This window comes from Podarcis gaigeae (genome assembly GCF_964106915.1).
Source record: "Podarcis gaigeae genome assembly, chromosome: 3".
Taxonomy (NCBI): domain Eukaryota; kingdom Metazoa; phylum Chordata; class Lepidosauria; order Squamata; family Lacertidae; genus Podarcis; species Podarcis gaigeae.
In genome coordinates, this window is record NC_139680.1 from 68,669,773 (window position 1) to 68,689,136 (window position 19,364).

Consider the following 19,364-nt stretch of genomic DNA (forward strand, 5'->3'; position numbering starts at 1 on the left):
ACATGTGCATGTCTGTTGCAAGGGTACATGAGGTAGGGTCAAATGGAATAGCTGCACAGCAACTTTCTCCAGATACAATTTCTCTTAGGTACCTTTCATACATGCCAATGTTCACCTACAAGCCATCATGTAAGGAGCAAGCATTTATGATCCGGCCCTGAGAGGAATCTATCCACAGAGAAACGGGTGAACTTTAGAATGGAGAGGCTTATTGCGAGTAATGAAGTGGTAGTAGTGGAGGGAGGAGGCAGTATATAGGAAGCTCTCTCCTTACTTGGTTCGATATTGTGGGTGCAAAAGATATACTCCTTCTGGATACTTCTCCTGCACCGTTTCCCTGTCTAGGTTGGCCAAGGCTCTTGCTGCATGGGAGGATTCCATGACACGTGGAGACTTCATCATATGAGCAAGTACAGAAACCCAACCTAGGATTGAATCAAGCAAGCATATGTATCATCACCTGTCACTGACCAAAAGGGCAATCCATTTATTAAACATTTTAAAAGGGAAACAAGTGCTGCTACTGTACAGTAGGAAACACACACACAAAAACACACACAGTGATTTTTGCAGTATGTTCTTTGACAGTTTCCATCAAGTTTGATAAGATTCCTGGTGTCTAAAAGATAAACTTGTGATGCTCTGCTGGATATTGTTTCTCAAGCTCATCATTTAAAGGTGCACTGAAGGTGTTCTTATAAGAAAAAGTTCAATATGTCAAAGATTAATTGTGGTCAGTCTATATGTGCAGCAGAAATCACACAGTAAAATTTATTTTTCTGGACTCAACAAGATCAGTCTGCGAGAGGGGTTGCCTGTTCAAATATTTCCCTATTTTAAAAACTCTCCTTGCACTTTTAGAACTAGCATATCAGGGAAAAGGGCCCAGCCTAGCCTTCCTCCAATATGCTACTTGTCTGCTTGCAGGGGAGCATTTGAACAAGCAGCCTTCCACCTGACACAGCCCACTGATGAAAATGCCTTACCAGTTGCAGTTCTTAAATCTTTTTATTTTATTTAATTATTTCATATCCACATTTGATAAGAATGTAGGGAACTGCCCTACTTCGGGAATCACTGCAGTATTGGCGCACGGAGAGACCACCACCCTTTTCTAAACATCCATTTAATATGCAGTTCTCAGAATGAGAATGCATCAGATATTCAACAGATAAGAATGGATAATCGGCTGACTGTATAAATAGGCTTAAAGTGTTAAATAATAGAAGGAAACATGTCGCCTACATTAGTAGGCTATACTTATGCATAATTATGTTCTTCCATTAAGGTTCATTCATAATCCAGCAATGAATTCCTTTCACCTCGGACCACTTGGCACATTATCTCAGACTACAGTCCTCTGCCCACTTACCTGGAGGCAAGCCCCACTGAACCCAACAAAATAAAAAGCATCTGCTACTATTTTAAAGAAAACGCTACAGGGTCCCGTTTCTTTCATCGTTAATTCTCCATTTTTCAGAGACCATAAGCTTTGCTATTACCTGCACGAAATATAGATGAATGAAGCTGTTCATTAAGCGCCATGTTCCCAATTATGTGAATGATGCTCCTCTGTATTTTGGGGGAATCCTTGCGGATTTGGTATAGTTTTTGCAGCAGCTGAAGCCCCCCACTTGCTTCAATTTCATCACAATGACTAGGAATCTGAAATTAGGCAGAAAGTACTATCATGACTATCTTTAGCTGGCAAATAGTTTGTGACATGTTTTGTCTTCCATCCAGATAAAAATCATTATAGAAATTGTATCTAGGGAACAGGCATCTATTTGCAGAGGCTTAAGAAGGTGGTAGTGTTGCTACTGAATTACCTTGGAATGATGCACTAAAGCTTGTAAGCAGAAGAGTTCCACAGCCTTTGAAGGAACAGTACTGAGACTTTCACAATAAGGAAGCCCATTTCCACCAAAACACCATAAGCCCCCCTGGAATAAAAAAATATGTATTTCAATTCATTTCAAAAAAGAGAAGTCAACATTAAAAGCTTTCCTTACAACTAGATTTGAAAAATTTGCATTTAAGGATTAGGCCATCTTGGTAACTTGACGGGGCAAATGGAATAGAGGTCCAACTTCCAGCCTCCATAAGATGTACTGGCTAATGCTTTCTGTTTATGATAGCTAGGACTAGTTAGCAAGATAGCAAAACAGGCAGGCCAGCAGCACTGCAGAGCTTTTCTGCTATTAAGATTACCTCCCAAACTATTAAACTATGGAAAATGAATTAAACATGGAAATGAATTTTTGATAATTTTTTTCTTTAAAAAATAATCACCAGCCTTTATGTTATCCTGACTTTGTTTCTCAAGACAATAAATATATTTCCTTAAGAATGTTACTGTGTGTGTCAGGAGTCAAGGAATTTCCATTCCTAGAACATATTCAGAGCTGGAAATAATAGTGAGAAGGAAAAAGGCAAGCTAGCACAGAATGGTACATAACATTTAAGAACATTTAAGAGTGGTTTTTTAATGGTTTCACACATTAACTGGAAGACAGATTAGGTAAACACAGACACCAGGATAAAATTGTTCTGTCAAGCCTCTTCCACCTTCATTGGTAACTCAGAGCATGCGTTGTTCCATTTTTGTCAAAATATTTAGAGTTAGGAACACACCTTTCGTGCAGCGATGGTCTGGCTGCTTTCTCTTAAAGCCAATGATGTAAAATATTGTACACATGGGTCAAGATCTGTCTGAGGTAAAGCTGCCAGCAACAGCAGAAGTTCATCTTCTGAATAACAAGCCTGTAATGTAAACCAAAAACGCCTGTTAACACCTCCCACAACAGCAGGCACCAGGAAATTATGTAAAAACAATGAACTGTGTGAAATGACCAGTTCACATCAGAAAAATGTAGTGCCTAACTGCTATTGAAGTTACTGCCCTAGATGCCATGGGTCTTAGATATCTTGGAAACTGCTTCCATATGTTTCATCTTGCCCTCCATAATATGCACAGCAAGGGCCACCTAACAATAACAGCAATTTGAACTGACTTCCAGATGTGGTACAAGGATGAGGATTTCTCTACATGTTTCTGCTCACTGTTAGCTCTAGCCAAGGCTAGTTTAGGGAGACATGTCCCAGCCTGCCTGGAAGAGCAGTCTGTCATGCAGTTCAGTTGTGCCCTAAGTTTTGCAAAATACAACTGTTTCCAGGACAGTTTGCAGACCCCAGTCTGAGCATCCAGTAGTTGCCACTCTTCACCTTCTGCACTCATTCCAATTAATCTTTTATGTCACTGTGTTTTGTCCTTCGATCTTTCCCTTTCCTGCTATGGGCTAGATTCAACTGACTGCTCCTACTAACTGAGGCCTGCACAAATGAGCTTCCCCTTCCCCCGGCACGCCTCTCAAGCTCCCCAAATTGGCTTGGGAGGGGAGAACCCCCAGAACAGCACACCAGATGACAAGAGGGGAGATTGTTCCATCATGCAAGCAGCAATGCTCGCACTGACGGAGCAACCTCCTTTGTCATTCATTGAATTCCTCCCTGTTTGCCTACAGACTTCAGTTCATTTCTGTGTCCCTGCCTGTACACTCCCAGGGATGGCATATCCCTGATCCCATCTCCACTTCTCTCTCTGTTCATTCCAGGCTGCACCATGACTCTGCCCCTTAAATCTAAGCCCTGATCTTGAAGTCACCATCAGCCATAGGGACTGGATAATGAAAGATACCTTCCTTAACTTAGGAAATGTCAAATCAACTCTTAAGATTTCAAATTGTTGTTAATCCACATAGATGAAAATGTAAATCAGTTATTATGTTAGACCAGCTATATGGGTCGACTCCTAGATACTAGATTTCAAAATACTTCTATGAAAAATGGTGAAGTCTGGATTTCATAATACGTACATCTTTTTGTTTTGGTAAAAGATGGGGTAGCAGGAAAAACCGCATGTCAACATCTTTACTTCGAGCTAAACCAATAGTAGTTCTCTGATCACTTGCTTGGGCAGCTGTCCTATACTGATAATCTGTATTAGAACAAATAGAGTTAGGACTTAAACAAACTTGAAATATTTGCCTTTGTTTATAAAGTTTTGTAAAGTCCATGCAAGTAAGCAAGCAATACAAATTTGCAATTAATAAATGCAAGTGAGGACATATGGTAATTCACAATGTATGGAGGAACAGAAAAAGAAGAGACTTTCCATCCTTTGGAAAGGACTGTATGCACTAAGGTGTCAAATACAAATTGGATAAAAAAAAATAATAATCAATTTTTCAGGGTGGTGGTGGGGAATAGCTGCAGCACTGATTTGAAACCCTAGTGTCCACATTTAGTTTTTTTAAACTTAGCGTGTCAATTTATAAATTTATACACCAGGCGCTCACATGAACATTGATATAATCCTTAAAGCATTGGACTTCAATGGGTAGGTTATAGAGCCGAGTCAAAATTGGATATTCAGTGCTAGCTTTTTTCTAAGCAGATGGCAGACAACTAAAAATATTCCTCTTCTTTTATATTTTTTAAAATGAAAATACAAATCAGTTATTTAGTGCATTTATATTCTACCTTTTCCTCCAAGGAACTCAAGGTAGTATATATGGTTCTTCCCCCACCCCACCCCATTTAATCCCAAAAACAATGCTGCAAGTTGGTTAGTCTGAGAGGCAGTGACTAACCCAAGGTCACCTAGTGAGCTTCATAACCAAGTAGGGATTTGAGCCCCAGTCCCTCAGGTCATAGTCCAACACTCTAACCACCTTGCCATACTTTTAAGAGATTTTTTCAGATCAGCTCCAATTGCAACAACTATGAACAACCTCAAGGTTGTTCATATTGTTGCACAACCATATTTGTTTGTTTAAGATTTCAAGAGCAAGATAAAGATTGATCAAATAAACAGCAGACAAAAGGATAAAGGATGATAGGTCTGGTAAATAATTCAGAAGTTGATCCCATGTTGAAGGCTAAGATTAAACAGGATGCCAAATATGAAAATGCTGCAGTGATTATCCAGTATATAGGAAATCTATCCAATGTACACCCACTAGTGTGAGCATAACCCAAGTTAAATATTTACAAAATATGTTGCGTTAAATAAGTACAAAAAAACCCCTATTTTAAAAAACAAAATACTGAGATGCTGTCCTGCACAAATCTCCTTCACAGGAGAACTTTATCTTAGATTGTATTCCTATCCCCTAGCCTGAGGAGTCTTTCCATAGTAATAACTGTGAGTTAAGGGCCACAAGTTAAAACACTAGCTTTCATAACAGAATATCTTACCATGCCAGTAGCAATTGGAGGCTAATTCCTGCACAGCTTGTAATCGGACCATTTTATCTTCTGACTGGCTTCTTTTCACAAGGAGCCACAAGGCACACTCATGCTCATCTGCGTCAAAAGTACTGAAGCGTTCTTTACTCAAAAAAATAAAAAATAAAAATCAAATGATTGCAGTTGTTCATTAAACTTTGCATTATCAGCAGAAAATGAAGATAACTTCTTCCAGAAGTGACATTTTAAAGCATATTATTCAACAGATGGAATCATTATTTCTACAATAGTATAATTATTACATATTTATTTAAACTGTGCCTTGCCCCCCTGACAGGGACTCAAGGCAGTTTACCAATAAAAATAAAAACAGTGCACAGAAATGAGCTGAAAGTGCAGCAGGACAGAAGAAACAGTTATGTTTGATGTATACTGATAAAACCATTATTGTGTAATTACCGTATTTTTCGCTCTATAACACGCACCTGACCATAACACGCACATTGTTTTTAGAGGAGGAAAACAAGGGAAAAAACATTCTGAATGAAACAGTGGATGTATCATTTTTGGGCTTCATGCTGTGGCCACAGACATGTGATCTGATGGTGAATTTGGGGTGACCCAATGCAAAGATCCTGAGAATCCCTGTGGATCCATGCTCTGTAACCACGTTTTTGCACCATTGCAGCCCCAGGCAACAGTGGGTGCGTGATTTTTTTGGTGCAGGCTGTAGCCATGGACATGCTATGTGATCTGATGTTGAATTTGGGGTGACCCAATGCAAAGATCCTGAGAATCCCTGTGGATCTATGCTTTTTAACCACGTTTTTGCACCATTGCAGCCCCATGCAACAGTGGGTGCGTGATTTTGGGGGGGCAGGCTGTAGCCATGGACATGCTATGTGATCTGATGGTGAATTTGGGGTGACCCAATGCAAAGATCCTGAGGATCCATGTGGATCCATGCTTTTTAACCACATTTTTGCACCATTGCAGCCCCAGGCAACAGTGGGTGCGTGATTTTGGGGGGGCAGGCTGTAGCCATGGACATGCTATGTGATCTGATGGTGAATTTGGGGTGACCCAATGCAAAGATCCTGAGGATCTATGCTTTGTAACCACATTTTAAGTGGGGAGGGAAGGAAAAACACAGAAGGGACAAGGAGCAGGAGAGGGGTGTGCAGAGAAGCAGCTGGCTAAGAATGCAGGAGAGGGGTAGGGAGGAAAGGAAGGCAAAAGTTTTCCCCCACCCAAGCCAGCCAGCCAGCCATCTCTCTCTCTCTCTCTCTCTCTCTCTCTCTCTCTCTCTCCCCCTCCCTCCCCCCCTCTCTCTCCCTTCCCCCCTCTCTCTCCCTCTCCCCCAGCAGCACCGGAGCTTGCCTGGAGGGGAGGGGCTTTCCCTGCTCTTTGTTCCGTTTCAGCAAACACAGCAAGGAAACAGAGGAGGGTGGGCAGTAAGACCCTGAGGCAGAATGCAGGAAAGCAGCCGCTTCCTCTTTTCAAGTTTCGCTTCTCCGTGCAGCGTGCAGCCCCGCGATTTGATTTTTGCTTGATTTTTCGGCTCCAGGGACCACACATTCGCTCTATAACACGCACAGACATTTCCCCTTCCTTTTTAGGAGAAAAAATCTGCGTGTTATAGAGCGAAATTTACGGTAATTATGCTCTGCATATAAGCTGTGCTTAAAAGTTTTCTAAGTGCAATATTCCGTACAACAATCCTGTTCAGCATGTCAGTATTATCACCTGCATCTTGCTGTGATATAGTGGCTTATATTAAACCACCTAGTGAGTTGATGCCAGAGCTGCGACTGAAACTGGGACCTTTCTGGTTCACAGCTTTGCCATTATGTAGCGCTAAACCTGTTAACTTAAAATATAGTTATTCAAAGACAGGCAGACCTAGCTGAGCTAGGGCAGAACTGAAAACACTCAATAAGCAGTCTACAGAACAGGAAAGCAAGGAACTGGGTTTGGAGCGAATGATGTAGGCAGAGCTAACAGGCAAGGCAGTAAGGAGGCTGGGCTTTATGCCTTCACCATCATGATTGTCTTGTGAACTAGACAGGGCATTTCAATGGACATTGTCAGAGGCAAAGAGCAAAGTTAAATAGCTAAACCTAGGAATAACACTCTTAAGATATAGCAGATTTGATCAAACCTACCATCAAATGGTCTTCGGAAAATTCTAGCATTTGTTTCCAGTATTTTCCTTGCTGCTCTGTGAAGTTCTTTTCTCACTTGGTAAGTAATCCCTATTAAAAAACAACAAAAGTGCAGATTTAGTTAGGGTCATACAATACATAAAGGCTGCTGTCATATTAAGCGCATTTCTTATAGAGATAATGCCCTATTACAAACTCTCCCTCCCACACACATATTTCTTTGGGCTCCAATTATGACAAAACCTGCCAACCAGGAAAAACTGTACAATGGCACCAGGTGTATAGTGCTGCAGGCCAAGCAATGGCTGGTTCCCAGGTATAACTGAGGATTAATGGGGCTTGGCTGCTTGCCCTGGCTTCTAGGAATGAATGTTCATAACATCAGCAGCACTCTTAAGAGCTCTGCACATAGACTAAGAAAACTTCCAGTCAGAAGATGCATTTCTTCAACCTAGGCAAAATCCTGGTGCTTGTGAAGTAAATTTTGCTACTAATCTCAGCACTGCAGTACTCTTTATTAAACATAGAATTCATGTTATTTCCCCCCTCTTTGTTCTCTACATTATTTCTTGAATAACGTAAAAGCCCAATGGTCTCTTACCTTGATATTCACTGGGATCTAAAGAAACTGTTTGTAAATAAATGTAGGACTTCAGTTTTTCTTGCTGTACCACTTGGGTATCAAAAGAGAACAACTTCCTTAAAGCCAGAACTTCATATATAGCAAAGATGCAACCACTTTAAAAAGAAATATATCATTTAAGTATTAATACAAAAATTCAAAAATGACTTTTCTTAAGATGCAAATTGGAAGCATGTGTATGTATGATTCTCTAAATTTTGAACATGATGGGCTGGTTCAGGCATACCGATCTGGTCCAATAAACCATGGTTTATCAGCCCAGGAAGAAGCTGTTGCCCATTCACTCCCTCCTCACCTCTCCCTGTTGTGCCCAGCTTTAGCAAAGTTAATTTGGTTTCTTAAACAAGTGTCCCTGTGACATTCAAATCCAGTAACTCAGATCATGGTTAGGAAAGGCCTGACCAGTGAACCATGCATATGTGCAGCAGGCAGATTCATCTTGTGACATCCTAGCAGTTCTTTTACAGCAGTCTGGGAACTTTAGATGGATCATCTCCAACACAAATTTTAAAATATAGAAGACAAGATATCTGTTGCCAGCAATGAAGCCTGGAGCAGTACAAAAGAGGGCAAACTACCACCAAACCCACCACTTCCCCCTGCTTATTCCCATGTCTGAGCAAACTTTGATTGAAGCAGTAACGTAAGTTCCTTTGGCAATAGGATTCACAGTATTCAGCTGCCAAACAGGGAGGCAAAGGAACAGTCACAAGGTTGAAGTACTTTGCACATGCCACTCAACTGCACAGTGAATGTTCAATGCTTTTCACTGGAGTAAGCAACACACAGCTGACCTACTCCTAAAATGAGCATTAAAAGTGCAAGTTTGATTAATTTTTTAATGTCCATTTTGAACCTAGGAAGGTGAAAAATGCTAATGGCTAAGAAGCAAAGTGGAAAGTCAACAGGAAGCCTAAATCAATTGTTTTTGGCACTTTTAAGATTAGAAGGTACAATTTCCAAACAATGAATTACATGCAATATTTGACAATAATTTATCTCTTTAAAAAACTACATCTCCAGCATTGTATATTTGCTCATATTTTACTTCTGAAGTGGCCTTCAGTGCTAAGTTGCCCAAGCCTATTTCACACACATTTTTAGATGACACTGGGATTCATAGTGTTCCTCACATGTTGGGTGTGGGAGCCAGGACAACAGTTGGGGAACATCTGATGTGCCACAAGTAAGCATCTGCTCACACAGTGGGGTTCCTCTCCTCTCCCCTCACAGCCCCCCTCCCCCGTCTACCCAAACAATTTGCTCTGGAGGGTCAAGGACTGGAGGGGAAGAAGAAAAACTGGAGGTCCTATGACGCAACCATACTTCCATACCACAAGTGTGTGAACATCTGCTCTGGAGGGTCAAGGACAGGAGGGGAAGAAGAAAAACTGGAGGTCCTATGACGCAACCATACTTCCATACCACAAGTGTGTGAACATCTGCTCTGGAGGGTCAAGGACTGGAGGGGAAGAAGAAAAACTGGAGGTCCTGTGACGCAACCATACTTCCATACCACAAGTGTGTGAACATCATGCAAACAGATGAAAAATTAATATAAAAGTTCATTGACATTACAGTGGTACCTCGAGTTACAAACGCTTCAGGTTACAAATACTTCAGGTTACAAACTCCGCTAACCTTGGAAGAGCTACCTCGAGTTGAGAACTTTGCCCCAGGATGAGAACGGAAATCGTGTGCCGCCGGCGCAGCGGCAGCAAGAGGCCCCATTAGCGAAAGCACACCTCTAGTTAAGAACAGTTTCAGGTTAAGAACGGACCTCCGGAACAAATTAAGTTCATAATTAGAGGTACCACTGTACTTTCCAGAGATACAGATACACACACATATATCTACATTCCTTTTTAATTCAATGTTAACTGTTTGGATGTTTGCATATTCAAACTTACCCTAGAATAAGTGAGCCAGTTAATTTTGCAATTTTCCCTTAAAATAAAATAAAAGTGTGTCACTGTATATGCAAAAAAGCACGTTTTAAAATATTGAATTATTCATCACATCATAAACAGTAATCAGGTGGAGCCAACCTTACAGTGCAATCCTAACCAGGTCTACTCAGAAATAAGTCCTACTGAATTCACTTGGGGTAACTCCCAGGTAGGTGGAGTTAAGTACGGCTATTTTAGGCTGCAGTCTTAGGCCCCAAGTCAATGTGAAAAGTTACGAACCAAGAGCAACTAACCTTCTCTGGCTTCAACCTAATGTAGATATAAGAACAGTGTTAAAGCTGCAGCTCTCATGATTATGTTTTACAATTTGCCTTAGATTGTGTCCTGTTATGATTCTGTATGTAACCATATTTTGCTTCTTCATGTTTAATAAATAAAACAAAAAGTTAAAATATAAAGCTGCAATCTTACGCATTTACCTGAAGGGCAAGTCACAATTAGGTTTGTACAAATCCTACAATCTTTGGCACCTTTGCTTGGCAATAAAGCTCAAAGAACTCAATGAGACTTACTTCTACATAAACATGCATAGGATCTGGATGGTAAAGTCATTTTTGTTTCCATTAACAGAAGCAACTTCATTGCTTTTTATACAGACATGCTCCTTCTACCATCATTCTGATAAGTTTAAAATTACTAATCACGATTAAAGGGATGCACCACCAGAAGCTACTTTCACTTAAACAGCATCAGTCCGTACTTGGAGGATTAAGTTGTATTAAGGTGCTTAACTTTTACTGATGACTCTAATCAGCATTGTTCACCTTTTCCCCAGATGGTTCAGCAGTATCTCAGAGACATGCAAGCTTATCCATCACTAGCATTAGGTTTCTGCATTAGAAAAGAATATTTAAGCTGCTCTGTATTTTAAAAATACTTTTAAATTCAGCAAGTCACAAATTATGAATTAGGATTCATGAGCTGATTGAAGTTGACCTATAAAGAAGTCACAAATCTGCTGGTAGGAGGCAGAACATGATGAAGACTATGATAAGAGAATCTCAGAATTGGAGAGTCGGAAGGGATCACGATGGTCATCTAGTCGAATTATCAGATGTAGAACCAACAAACATGGCCTGATCAAAGGCAAGATTCCCATCCTCTACCACTGTAGCATACACAATGGAAAATATCCAATGGCAAGTAGAAATGACAATGAAATATTACTTGTACTCATTGACATTTCTAAGTTATTTAACAGGAACTAAAACTTATAAATGAAAAGTCAAAGCAGAAAAACTACAGTGTAAGTTAAAATAAATAAAACCAGAAGCAGCGAAACCCTAATACAACAGAGCTAGAGGTACTAAAATATCTTCAGATTAAAATGAATGGAAAATAAAAAAGTTCTTCACAAGTGCCCAAAAATGCTGTAACATAAAGGCTACAACTGAAACAGAGCTGACTGTAGATAATGTATCATCTATTTGTTTTAAACAAGACCTTCCCGTAAAATGATGATCAGCCAATCTGGAAACAACTCATCAGTAAAAATAATGATTAATGTCTTTCCATTAACCTAGTAATCATAGAATTGCACTTACGGATGTCTTTCCATGATTGGTCAGTCTTCTGGGCTGAACCAAGAGTTCCTATCTTTCGACAACAAATCCCACAATAAGCAGCCAGTGACATTCTGTAAAAGTATGAAATGTGAAAAGTAGAAAAGTCTGAAATGGTGATAAAGTTGTAAACCAAGAAAATCTTTAATAAAAATAGATTTTAAAAAGAAGAAATGGTGATAAAGCATGTCAATCTACAAAAAATGCTTTCTAACTGCACAATAGAAGGCTAGCAGCAAAAGTGCCTGTTTAGTGTCCCTTGAGATGGCATTCCACAGGTTTGGTGCAATAACTGAGAAAACCCTATCTTTTCTACGTACTGTTGCACACCAGCCCAATCTCCGAGCAGTGCGAGATTCCAGGGGTTCCAGGCACTTGGTCAGGGCTCATGTTTCCTTTTGGAGAGACTGTTGTGTCTTTATGATAGTGCATATGGTTTATTTACACATATACACAACCTGAGCACATCATGGAGGGGTTCACAGCATTAGCACCCCAAAAAGGTCTTGTTTCTCCCATAGCGGCAGCCTTTGATTCAAGCAGGAATCAAACATGGTGCTCTGACTCTCTGCAGCTTGCTGCTTTCCCTCTAGTTCAAATCACAGCCCCAAAACTCTAATTCAAATGCTGGTTTTCGTCCTCCTCATCTCTAAGTTGAGGGAGAGGCTCTACTACAGTGATACCTTGAGTTACAAACGCCTTAGGTTACAAACGCTTCAGGTTACAAACTCCGCTAACCTGGAAGAGTTACCTCGAGTTGAGAAATTTGCCCCAGGATAAGTACGGAAATTGTGTGCCAGCGGCACAGCGACAGCAAGAGGCCCCATTAGTGAAAGCACACCTCTAGTTAAGAACAGTTTCAGGTTAAGAACGGACCTCCGGAATGAATTAAGTTCGTAGCTAGAAGTACCACTATATTTGGTCTCTCCCACAGAGCCCCTTTTCCTTTGTTCTCTTAATGGCCCATCACCCAGACTATCACCTCAATGCAGGAAACTAGTCTGCTTTATAGTCTAACACTTGCTTGGATCCAGTGGTTAGAATGCTCTTGCATGCAGCCTCCTTCCTCCCACCCAACCAACCCTCAACCCATAAAAAAGCCTTCACTGCAAATCTTAGTATTTAGGGAGGCACATGTGGGTGGGGATGGGCCTGCCTGTGCGTTTGCACGAGTGACTCAGTGAGAACGATGCAATCCGGAATGCACCACCCGCGACTGTTGCAAGGACGGCATACAACTAAAGAGCCCACTTGAAACTTATCGTGTGTCTATCTAAGCCAATTAAAGCACCCCTTGCAAAAATGGTCTAAACCGCCTAAATGCGACGCTTCAGTAAAGTGGCTTATGTTATAACCGCGTTAACTTGCTCCGCAGCGAAGGTTCCGGAGCAACACATCCAAGCCTGGCGGCTGTGGGGGCGATGACTAACTTCGAATTTATGAGTGTCGACATGAAGGGAGGAGAAAGGTTTTAATTCGGAATGGAAGAGAAGCGTCTCTCCAAAGAGCCATGCAGGCACGTTCCCGTCGAAATGAAACCCCTAAGGGCAAAAGAGGGCGAGGGGAGCTTTACTCCCAAAGGAGGACGCACAGGGCTGAGGTCTTGGACGACGAAAAGCATTCGCCACTGTCCGAAGTAGCGGCCGGCCGGCCGGCCGGCAGACGGGCGGGCCTGAGACCGGGGGAAAGCTGTGCTAAAGCCGCGTGTGACCTCCCCCAGCGCTAAGTCCGCCCCCCGCAGCCTCACCTGCCTTCCGGAGCGCCGGCTTCAGCACCACATCCCCGCGGCCGCCCATGAGCTCCAGCCTCCTCGCGCCCCCGCCTACCTGCCCATCTGCCCATTCCCAGCTCTCAACGAACGGAGACGCTCTCGGCGCCGCCTACGCTCTCTGGGGTGGGCGCTGCGTCCGCCCACAGCCCCCCCCCCTACGCGCGCGCGCAGCAGCCGCCGCCGGCAGATTCCAGCCAATCCCACGCCGAGCCGAGACGCGCGCGCGGGGGTGGCGTGGTGGGCGGGAGCTCGGCGGCTTAAACTGCGCCCGCCTCTTCCGGTTTGCTGGAGAGGCGAGACCTTGGTTTATTTTTCCGCCTCCGAGGTGATGCTGCCGGTTGTGTGAAACGTAAGAGGGTGTTTCTCTCCCCCCCCTTCCCCTTGTTTGTCGTGTTCGCCGCCAGCGCTTTCCCTCGGCCAGAGTAGCTGTGCGGCTTCTTCCTCGCGCCCCTCAATTTTCCTCCTGCCTCGCGTAGCCTCTTGTAGTGTTGTGTGTAGAGAAAGGCTGATCTGATGCCTGGTGGCCAACGCTGACATGTGCGAATGGGTTAAGGCAGCTTTGCCCCCGCCACCTGATTCTAAACCTGAGAGCCTCTAGCTCATGAATGATAGCTCCCCCCACACCTTTCTTTCTTGAAAATATTACTTTTTACTTACGTAGAGTATGAGACTCTAAATCTCAGGACTGTGGGTTGGAGCCCCACGTTGGGTCACGTTGGTCAAAAGATTCCAGCATTGCATGTGGTTGGACTAGATGCCCCTGATGGACCTTCCGAACTCTACAATTCTGTGATTCTATGTTGAGTGCTAGTATTTGTTTAAATACTGGTATGCATTCAGAATTTTATTAACGCGTAATGAAATAAATAAATAAATTTTTAAAATTGTCCAGTAGCACCTTAGAGACCAACTAAGTTTGTTCTGGGTATAAGCTTTCGTGTGCATGCACACTTCTTCAGATACTGTACACTGAAATAGGAGTCACCAGGCCCTTATACAGTGGTACTTTCGGTTGTGGATGGGATCCATTCCGGAGGTCCAGTCAGATCCCGAGGTTTCCGCATGTGCGTGTGGCGAAACCTAGTAAAATACTTCCAGGTTTGCTATGCGTGCATCCCGAAGTTTACATAACAGTATATAGTGGGAGGGTGGGGTGGGGCTTTTCTCAGAAGGGTAGTAGGAGATGGGTGATTGACTCAGTGGGTATGAGTTACAGATAGGTAGCCGTGTTGGTCTGCCATAGTCAAAACAAAACAAAAATCCTTCCAGTAGCACCTTAAAGACCAACTAAGTGAGTATGGTAAAAATGCTGTTGAAGCAAGGGATAGTATGCAGGTGACCAAAAATAGCTTTAGCATATGCAATGAGACAAGAATCTAATATCGCTATTCAGACCAGGTCTCTCCCTAGTTTTCAGTTTAGTAAGAAGTTGTAATTCAACAACTTCTCGTAACAGCCAGTAATGCATAATGTTAGCAACTTGATTTACTAGTTGTAGGGTGATTAAGAGTGCAATTCTGTGCATGCAAAATACCTAACTGGTTTCAATGAGGTTTCTTTTCCTGAATTCCTCCATAGGACTGAAGCCTTAAAACTTCAGTAAAAAAATTTCTATAAACTGTGTCACACACATATTTTGACTCCTTTTTTATTTATTGGTTTCTTTAGGAGTCTGAAAATCTTTTGTGAAGATGGTGAATGTTTTGAAAGGAATACTTATAGAATGGTAAGTAGTACATTTTATGTGTGGCTGCCGCTGAAGATGGTTCAGAAACTTCAGCTGGTGCAGAATCCAGCAGCCAGGGTGTTCACCGGGGCAAGACCATTTCAGCATATACCAATCCTGGCCCAACTGCACTAACTGCCAATCAGTTTCTGGGCCCAATTCAAAGTGCTGGTTTTGACCTATAAAGCCTTAAATGGCTTGGGACAACAATACTTCAGGGACCACCTCTCCCCCTATGAATCAGCCTGGACCATGTGATTGTCATCTTAGGCCCTTCTTTGGGTGCCTCTTCTGTGAGAGGTCCAAAGTGTGGCAACATGAGAACAGGCCTTTTCTGTGGTGGCTCCTTGTTTGTGGAATGCTCTCATCAGGGAGGTTCACAAAGCACCTTCATTATATATCTCTATGTGCCAGGCAAAACCTTTCCTTTATAACCTGGCCTTTGTTCTTTATCTTGCCTTTTTAAGTGAGCAGGATGTTTTAAGTGTATTTCGTTTTCCTTTTGGTTTTAATGTATTTATTTGCAGGAGGGTTTGTCTGTCTGGTTGAAAGTTGCTCTGGGTTGCTCTGGCTAAGCTAAAGCGATGGGCAAATTTTATAAACAATAATAAATGAAATGACATAAGTGAAACTGGAAACTGGTTATTATAATTCCTGAATGAAATCATTGGCATGGAGTATGAATAAAAGTAGTAAAGGTAAAGGTAAAGGTACCCCTGCCCATACGGGCCAGTCTTGCCAGACTCTGGGGTTGTGCGCCCATCTCACTCAAGAGGCCAGGGGCCAGCGCTGTCCGAGGACACTTCCGGGTCACGTGGCCAGTGTGACATCGCTGCTCTGGCGAGCCAGAGCTGCACACGGAAACGCCGTTTACCTTCCCGCTAGAAAGCGGTCCCTATTTATCTACTTGCACCCGAGGGTGCTTTCGAACTGCTAGGTTGGCAGGCGCTGGGACCGAGCAACGGGAGCGCACCCCGCCGCGGGGATTCGAACCGCCGACCTTTCGATCGGCAAGCCCTAGGCGCTGAGGCTTTTACCCACAGCGCCACCCCGCGTCCCATGAATAAAAGTAGGAGACTAGAAAAAATGGCCTTTCCTAAATCCAAGACTCTTGAGATACAGAATAAATATCTTTATTCAAATTGTTGAACCACCCTGCAATATATTATGCTTTAATTTTTGTGCGTTATACCACATTTCCTTTCCCCTCTACTTGAAAAGTATTGTTGCTTGTAATACAGCTATCATGCCTACTACCATAGCCATATGATAATACAACTACCATAGCTCTATGATTGTGTTCCCTGTCCAGCTCAGCCTATTTGAAGGCCAGATTTTTACATTATAAACAGCTTGACTGAATTTTAGTTGTATTTTGATAGGTTAAGCTCAAAGAGCTGCTCAGACTCCTGGCTTTCAAAAGGGGTTTTAACTGCAGTACTCCCAATTTCTTTTTCTGAAGCTCACCAGCTATGTAATAACTTTAGAGCACTCTGGGGATTTCAGTAATGCTTCTGAAGACCATCCAGTTTCCATGACTACAGAGGTAAGTAACAAACCAGTCCTGAAAACGTACTCCTGAGCTGCCTTATAGTTCAGTTATTCCAAAAGAGTGTAAATTTAATTCAGTTAAAGTATCATGTGATGTGACCATTTTATTTGTGCCTCCACAGTGACCCAGCCATGAAGCAGTTTCTGCTGTACTTGGATGAATCAAATGCCCTGGGGAAGAAGTTCATCATACAAGACTTGGATGAAACACATGTCTTTGTGTTAGCTGAGATGGTTTACTTCCTGCAGGAGAAAGTGGGAGAGTTAATGGACCAGAACTCTTTTCCCATTACACAAAAATAGAAAATGGGACTGGAATTGTCTGTGTCTAACTACAATCAATAAATGTGGAACTGAAACTTTATGTGTAGATATTCCTGGTAATAGATTTGGTGGGGATTCAAAAGCAAAAGTCACTATAGCAAATAAACTATTTAATTAGATTGTATGTTCAAAAAGTCTCTTTGATTTTCTTGCTGTGGTAGTTACAGACTATGAAGTATAGTTTTCTGATAGCCAGTAAAGTGTCTGCCACTGCAAGTGATTTTAGAGTTTACTTGTTTGAACTTTAGGCTATGCTTTATTGAGGGTGAGGGAAATCAATGTTCATATTGTTTATTCTTTGTAACTTTCCTTTTAGAGGGAAGATAACCTTAAAGCACATATGCCTTCTGTTTTTAATGGATTGTGCAACTTTTTTACAGGACCAAAGGAGACTACCAAATTTCCTGTGATGGACCTTGAAAAATAAACAATAATATGAATCCTGCATAACATTGAATAATTTTCAACAGGTTTATAGTTCTGTCTTATACATTTTTAGAGAACTACATTTCACTAAGTTTCATCAGGTTTGTGTATAGGATTGCAGTCTTAGGCACACTTACCTGGGAGTAAGCCCAGTTGAATTCAGTAGGATTTACTTCTGAGTAGAGATTGCACTGTTGGAAAGTGTTCTTGTGCTTGGTTTGGTCAGGCTTTTATTTTTCAGCATTTCCAGGAATTTTCTTCTTTTGATTTATAGGGTTCATTATGAACCCTACTGAAATGAAGTTTGAAACTTTTATTCACACTTTTACAATTTTGTATAAAAATAGAGTGCAATAAAGATTTTATAGCTAATTATGAAATCTAAAAAACAGGAAGGAATTAAACTTTTGGGCACTGAGAAGGTTAGTATGCATTACTTGCACCTGCTTCTACCGATGCAGATGTTTTCCCATTAATTTAAAATCATGTCACTTGCTAAGTGGCTATTATGGTGATGCAACACAGTTACCAATTATAACACACAAATCATGTTTAATGCCTTTGGACTCGTAATATTTAAGGGTAAAAAGCCCTGGGTTCTTCCTATTGTACAGATGGAAGATGAAGATGCTTAAGGCTATGCAGTCATTCTCTGGGTAGCATGACCTTTGTATGTGGGTCCAAGGTCAATGCCCTACCTAGTGGGCCATATCAATCCCTTATTGTGTCAAGAGGCTTTCCTCTTTTCCTTTCACAATATTTTTTTTTTTTTTTGTATTTCTAAGCTTCAGCTTGTTGCTGTGCATAGATGGGAGAAATCAGAATGTTAATTTTAGGGGAAAGAGCAAGCCATTTCTTCTCAGATGCTTGATATAGCACCAATAATCTATTAAGATTCTGATTTAAATCAAACACACCTGCTGGTCTAAAAGCCTTATCAATGAGAAAATATACCAGTAAGGGGAGCTTACCAGGTTTTACAACAATTTGTTTTTTTTTAAAAATCCAAAACAAATTGAAAGAATGGCATAGCTGCTTCCCTTGCCCTCCAGTCTGTTGCTTTCCTTATAAAAGGAGAGTGAGAAATCTGAGATGTATTTTATTTTAAACAGATGCATGGTTTCTTTCAGTTAGTTCATTACTTATGCAGGAAAAAGGAAGGAGTTGTCACTTTTTCAAGCACTGGTAACATGCTTAAGCAATTAAAATGGGGTTTTATTAATCTTGTTTTCCCAGTTTAATAATTTTGGCTTCTCATGCACATTGAAAGAGAATCCTGACACAGTGCAAGGGAATTGTCTAGGGCAAGAATGACCCACAAGCAGCTTGAAGGCAGCAGCTGGCCTATGAGATTATTTGTCCAGCTTTCGGAACTACATGCAAGGAAGCAGCATCCATGATCCCACTACTTGGCTCTGCTTTCATGCTGTTTTCCTTCTCCCCTCCCCTGTTAGTTTCCTTTTGTGCTCTCTCTCTCACCTCCCTGCTTTATATACGTTCGGTTTATAAAGTGCATATGTGATATTCATACTCTGAGCCCCTTGGTCAAAAAAGCACCCCACAAATTAGAATGAAGCAGCTGGTCATCGCTGTTCTAGATCTCTTTCCAGTCCCTCCCATTCAGCTGGCTTCTGTAATGCTATGCTCTGAAGACACTTGTGCGCCTCTTCCAGAGGTGCATGCAAACACAAATGGGGCAAGAGCAGGTTTTCCACTGAAATTGTTTACCTTTGGCAAAGAAGTCATCTGCATGACCCACCTTTTTTTTATAAAAAAAGAGCAGTGAACAAAGAGTCAACACAAGAACATAGAAAGTCACCCGAGACACATATTTATTTTATTATGCTTCCTACACTAATCATATCCAAAATAGCATGTTCTACTGTCAGCTCAGAGAATGGTCTGCTGGCACATGCAGTGATGCATTTCTGATGAATCTGTATCCTTGGAAGCTGTCCAGGTGAGAGCCTGTTGGG

General features: G+C 41.8%; 2 protein-coding genes across 7 annotated transcripts in view; one reads left to right on the forward strand and one right to left on the reverse strand.

The window, feature by feature from the left end:
- SERAC1 (serine active site containing 1) overlaps positions 1-13,605 on the reverse strand; it is a 31,013-nt gene extending 17,408 nt beyond the window's left edge. For 2 of the 6 annotated variants that reach the window (XR_014562517.1, XM_083732396.1), the window contains exons 1-11: positions 13,338-13,541; positions 11,573-11,664; positions 9,969-10,005; positions 8,017-8,153; positions 7,416-7,505; positions 5,260-5,391; positions 3,876-3,997; positions 2,635-2,763; positions 1,830-1,943; positions 1,503-1,665; positions 275-425 (exon numbers count right to left, since the gene is read on the reverse strand). Coding sequence is in view for 5 of the 6 variants with exons in the window: in XM_083732396.1 (XP_083588522.1) it covers positions 275-425; positions 1,503-1,665; positions 1,830-1,943; positions 2,635-2,763; positions 3,876-3,997; positions 5,260-5,391; positions 7,416-7,505; positions 8,017-8,153; positions 9,969-10,005; positions 11,573-11,664; positions 13,338-13,432 (1,262 nt within the window). In the remaining variant the exon portion in view is untranslated. Of the gene's footprint in view, positions 1-274; positions 426-1,502; positions 1,666-1,829; positions 1,944-2,634; positions 2,764-3,875; positions 3,998-5,259; positions 5,392-7,415; positions 7,506-8,016; positions 8,154-9,968; positions 10,006-11,572; positions 11,665-13,337 lie in introns of all 6 variants that reach the window. The other 4 variants (XM_083732397.1, XM_083732398.1, XM_083732399.1 and 1 more) reach the window with 4 other exon arrangements.
- On the forward strand, positions 13,588-17,412 carry GTF2H5 (general transcription factor IIH subunit 5). Its single transcript, XM_083732898.1, has 3 exons — positions 13,588-13,710; positions 15,030-15,087; positions 16,761-17,412. Exons 2-3 carry the CDS (start codon positions 15,053-15,055, stop codon positions 16,939-16,941), a joined length of 216 nt encoding a protein of 71 aa, XP_083589024.1. The 5' UTR covers positions 13,588-13,710; positions 15,030-15,052; the 3' UTR covers positions 16,942-17,412.
- Positions 17,413-19,364: the final 1,952 nt, after the last annotated feature.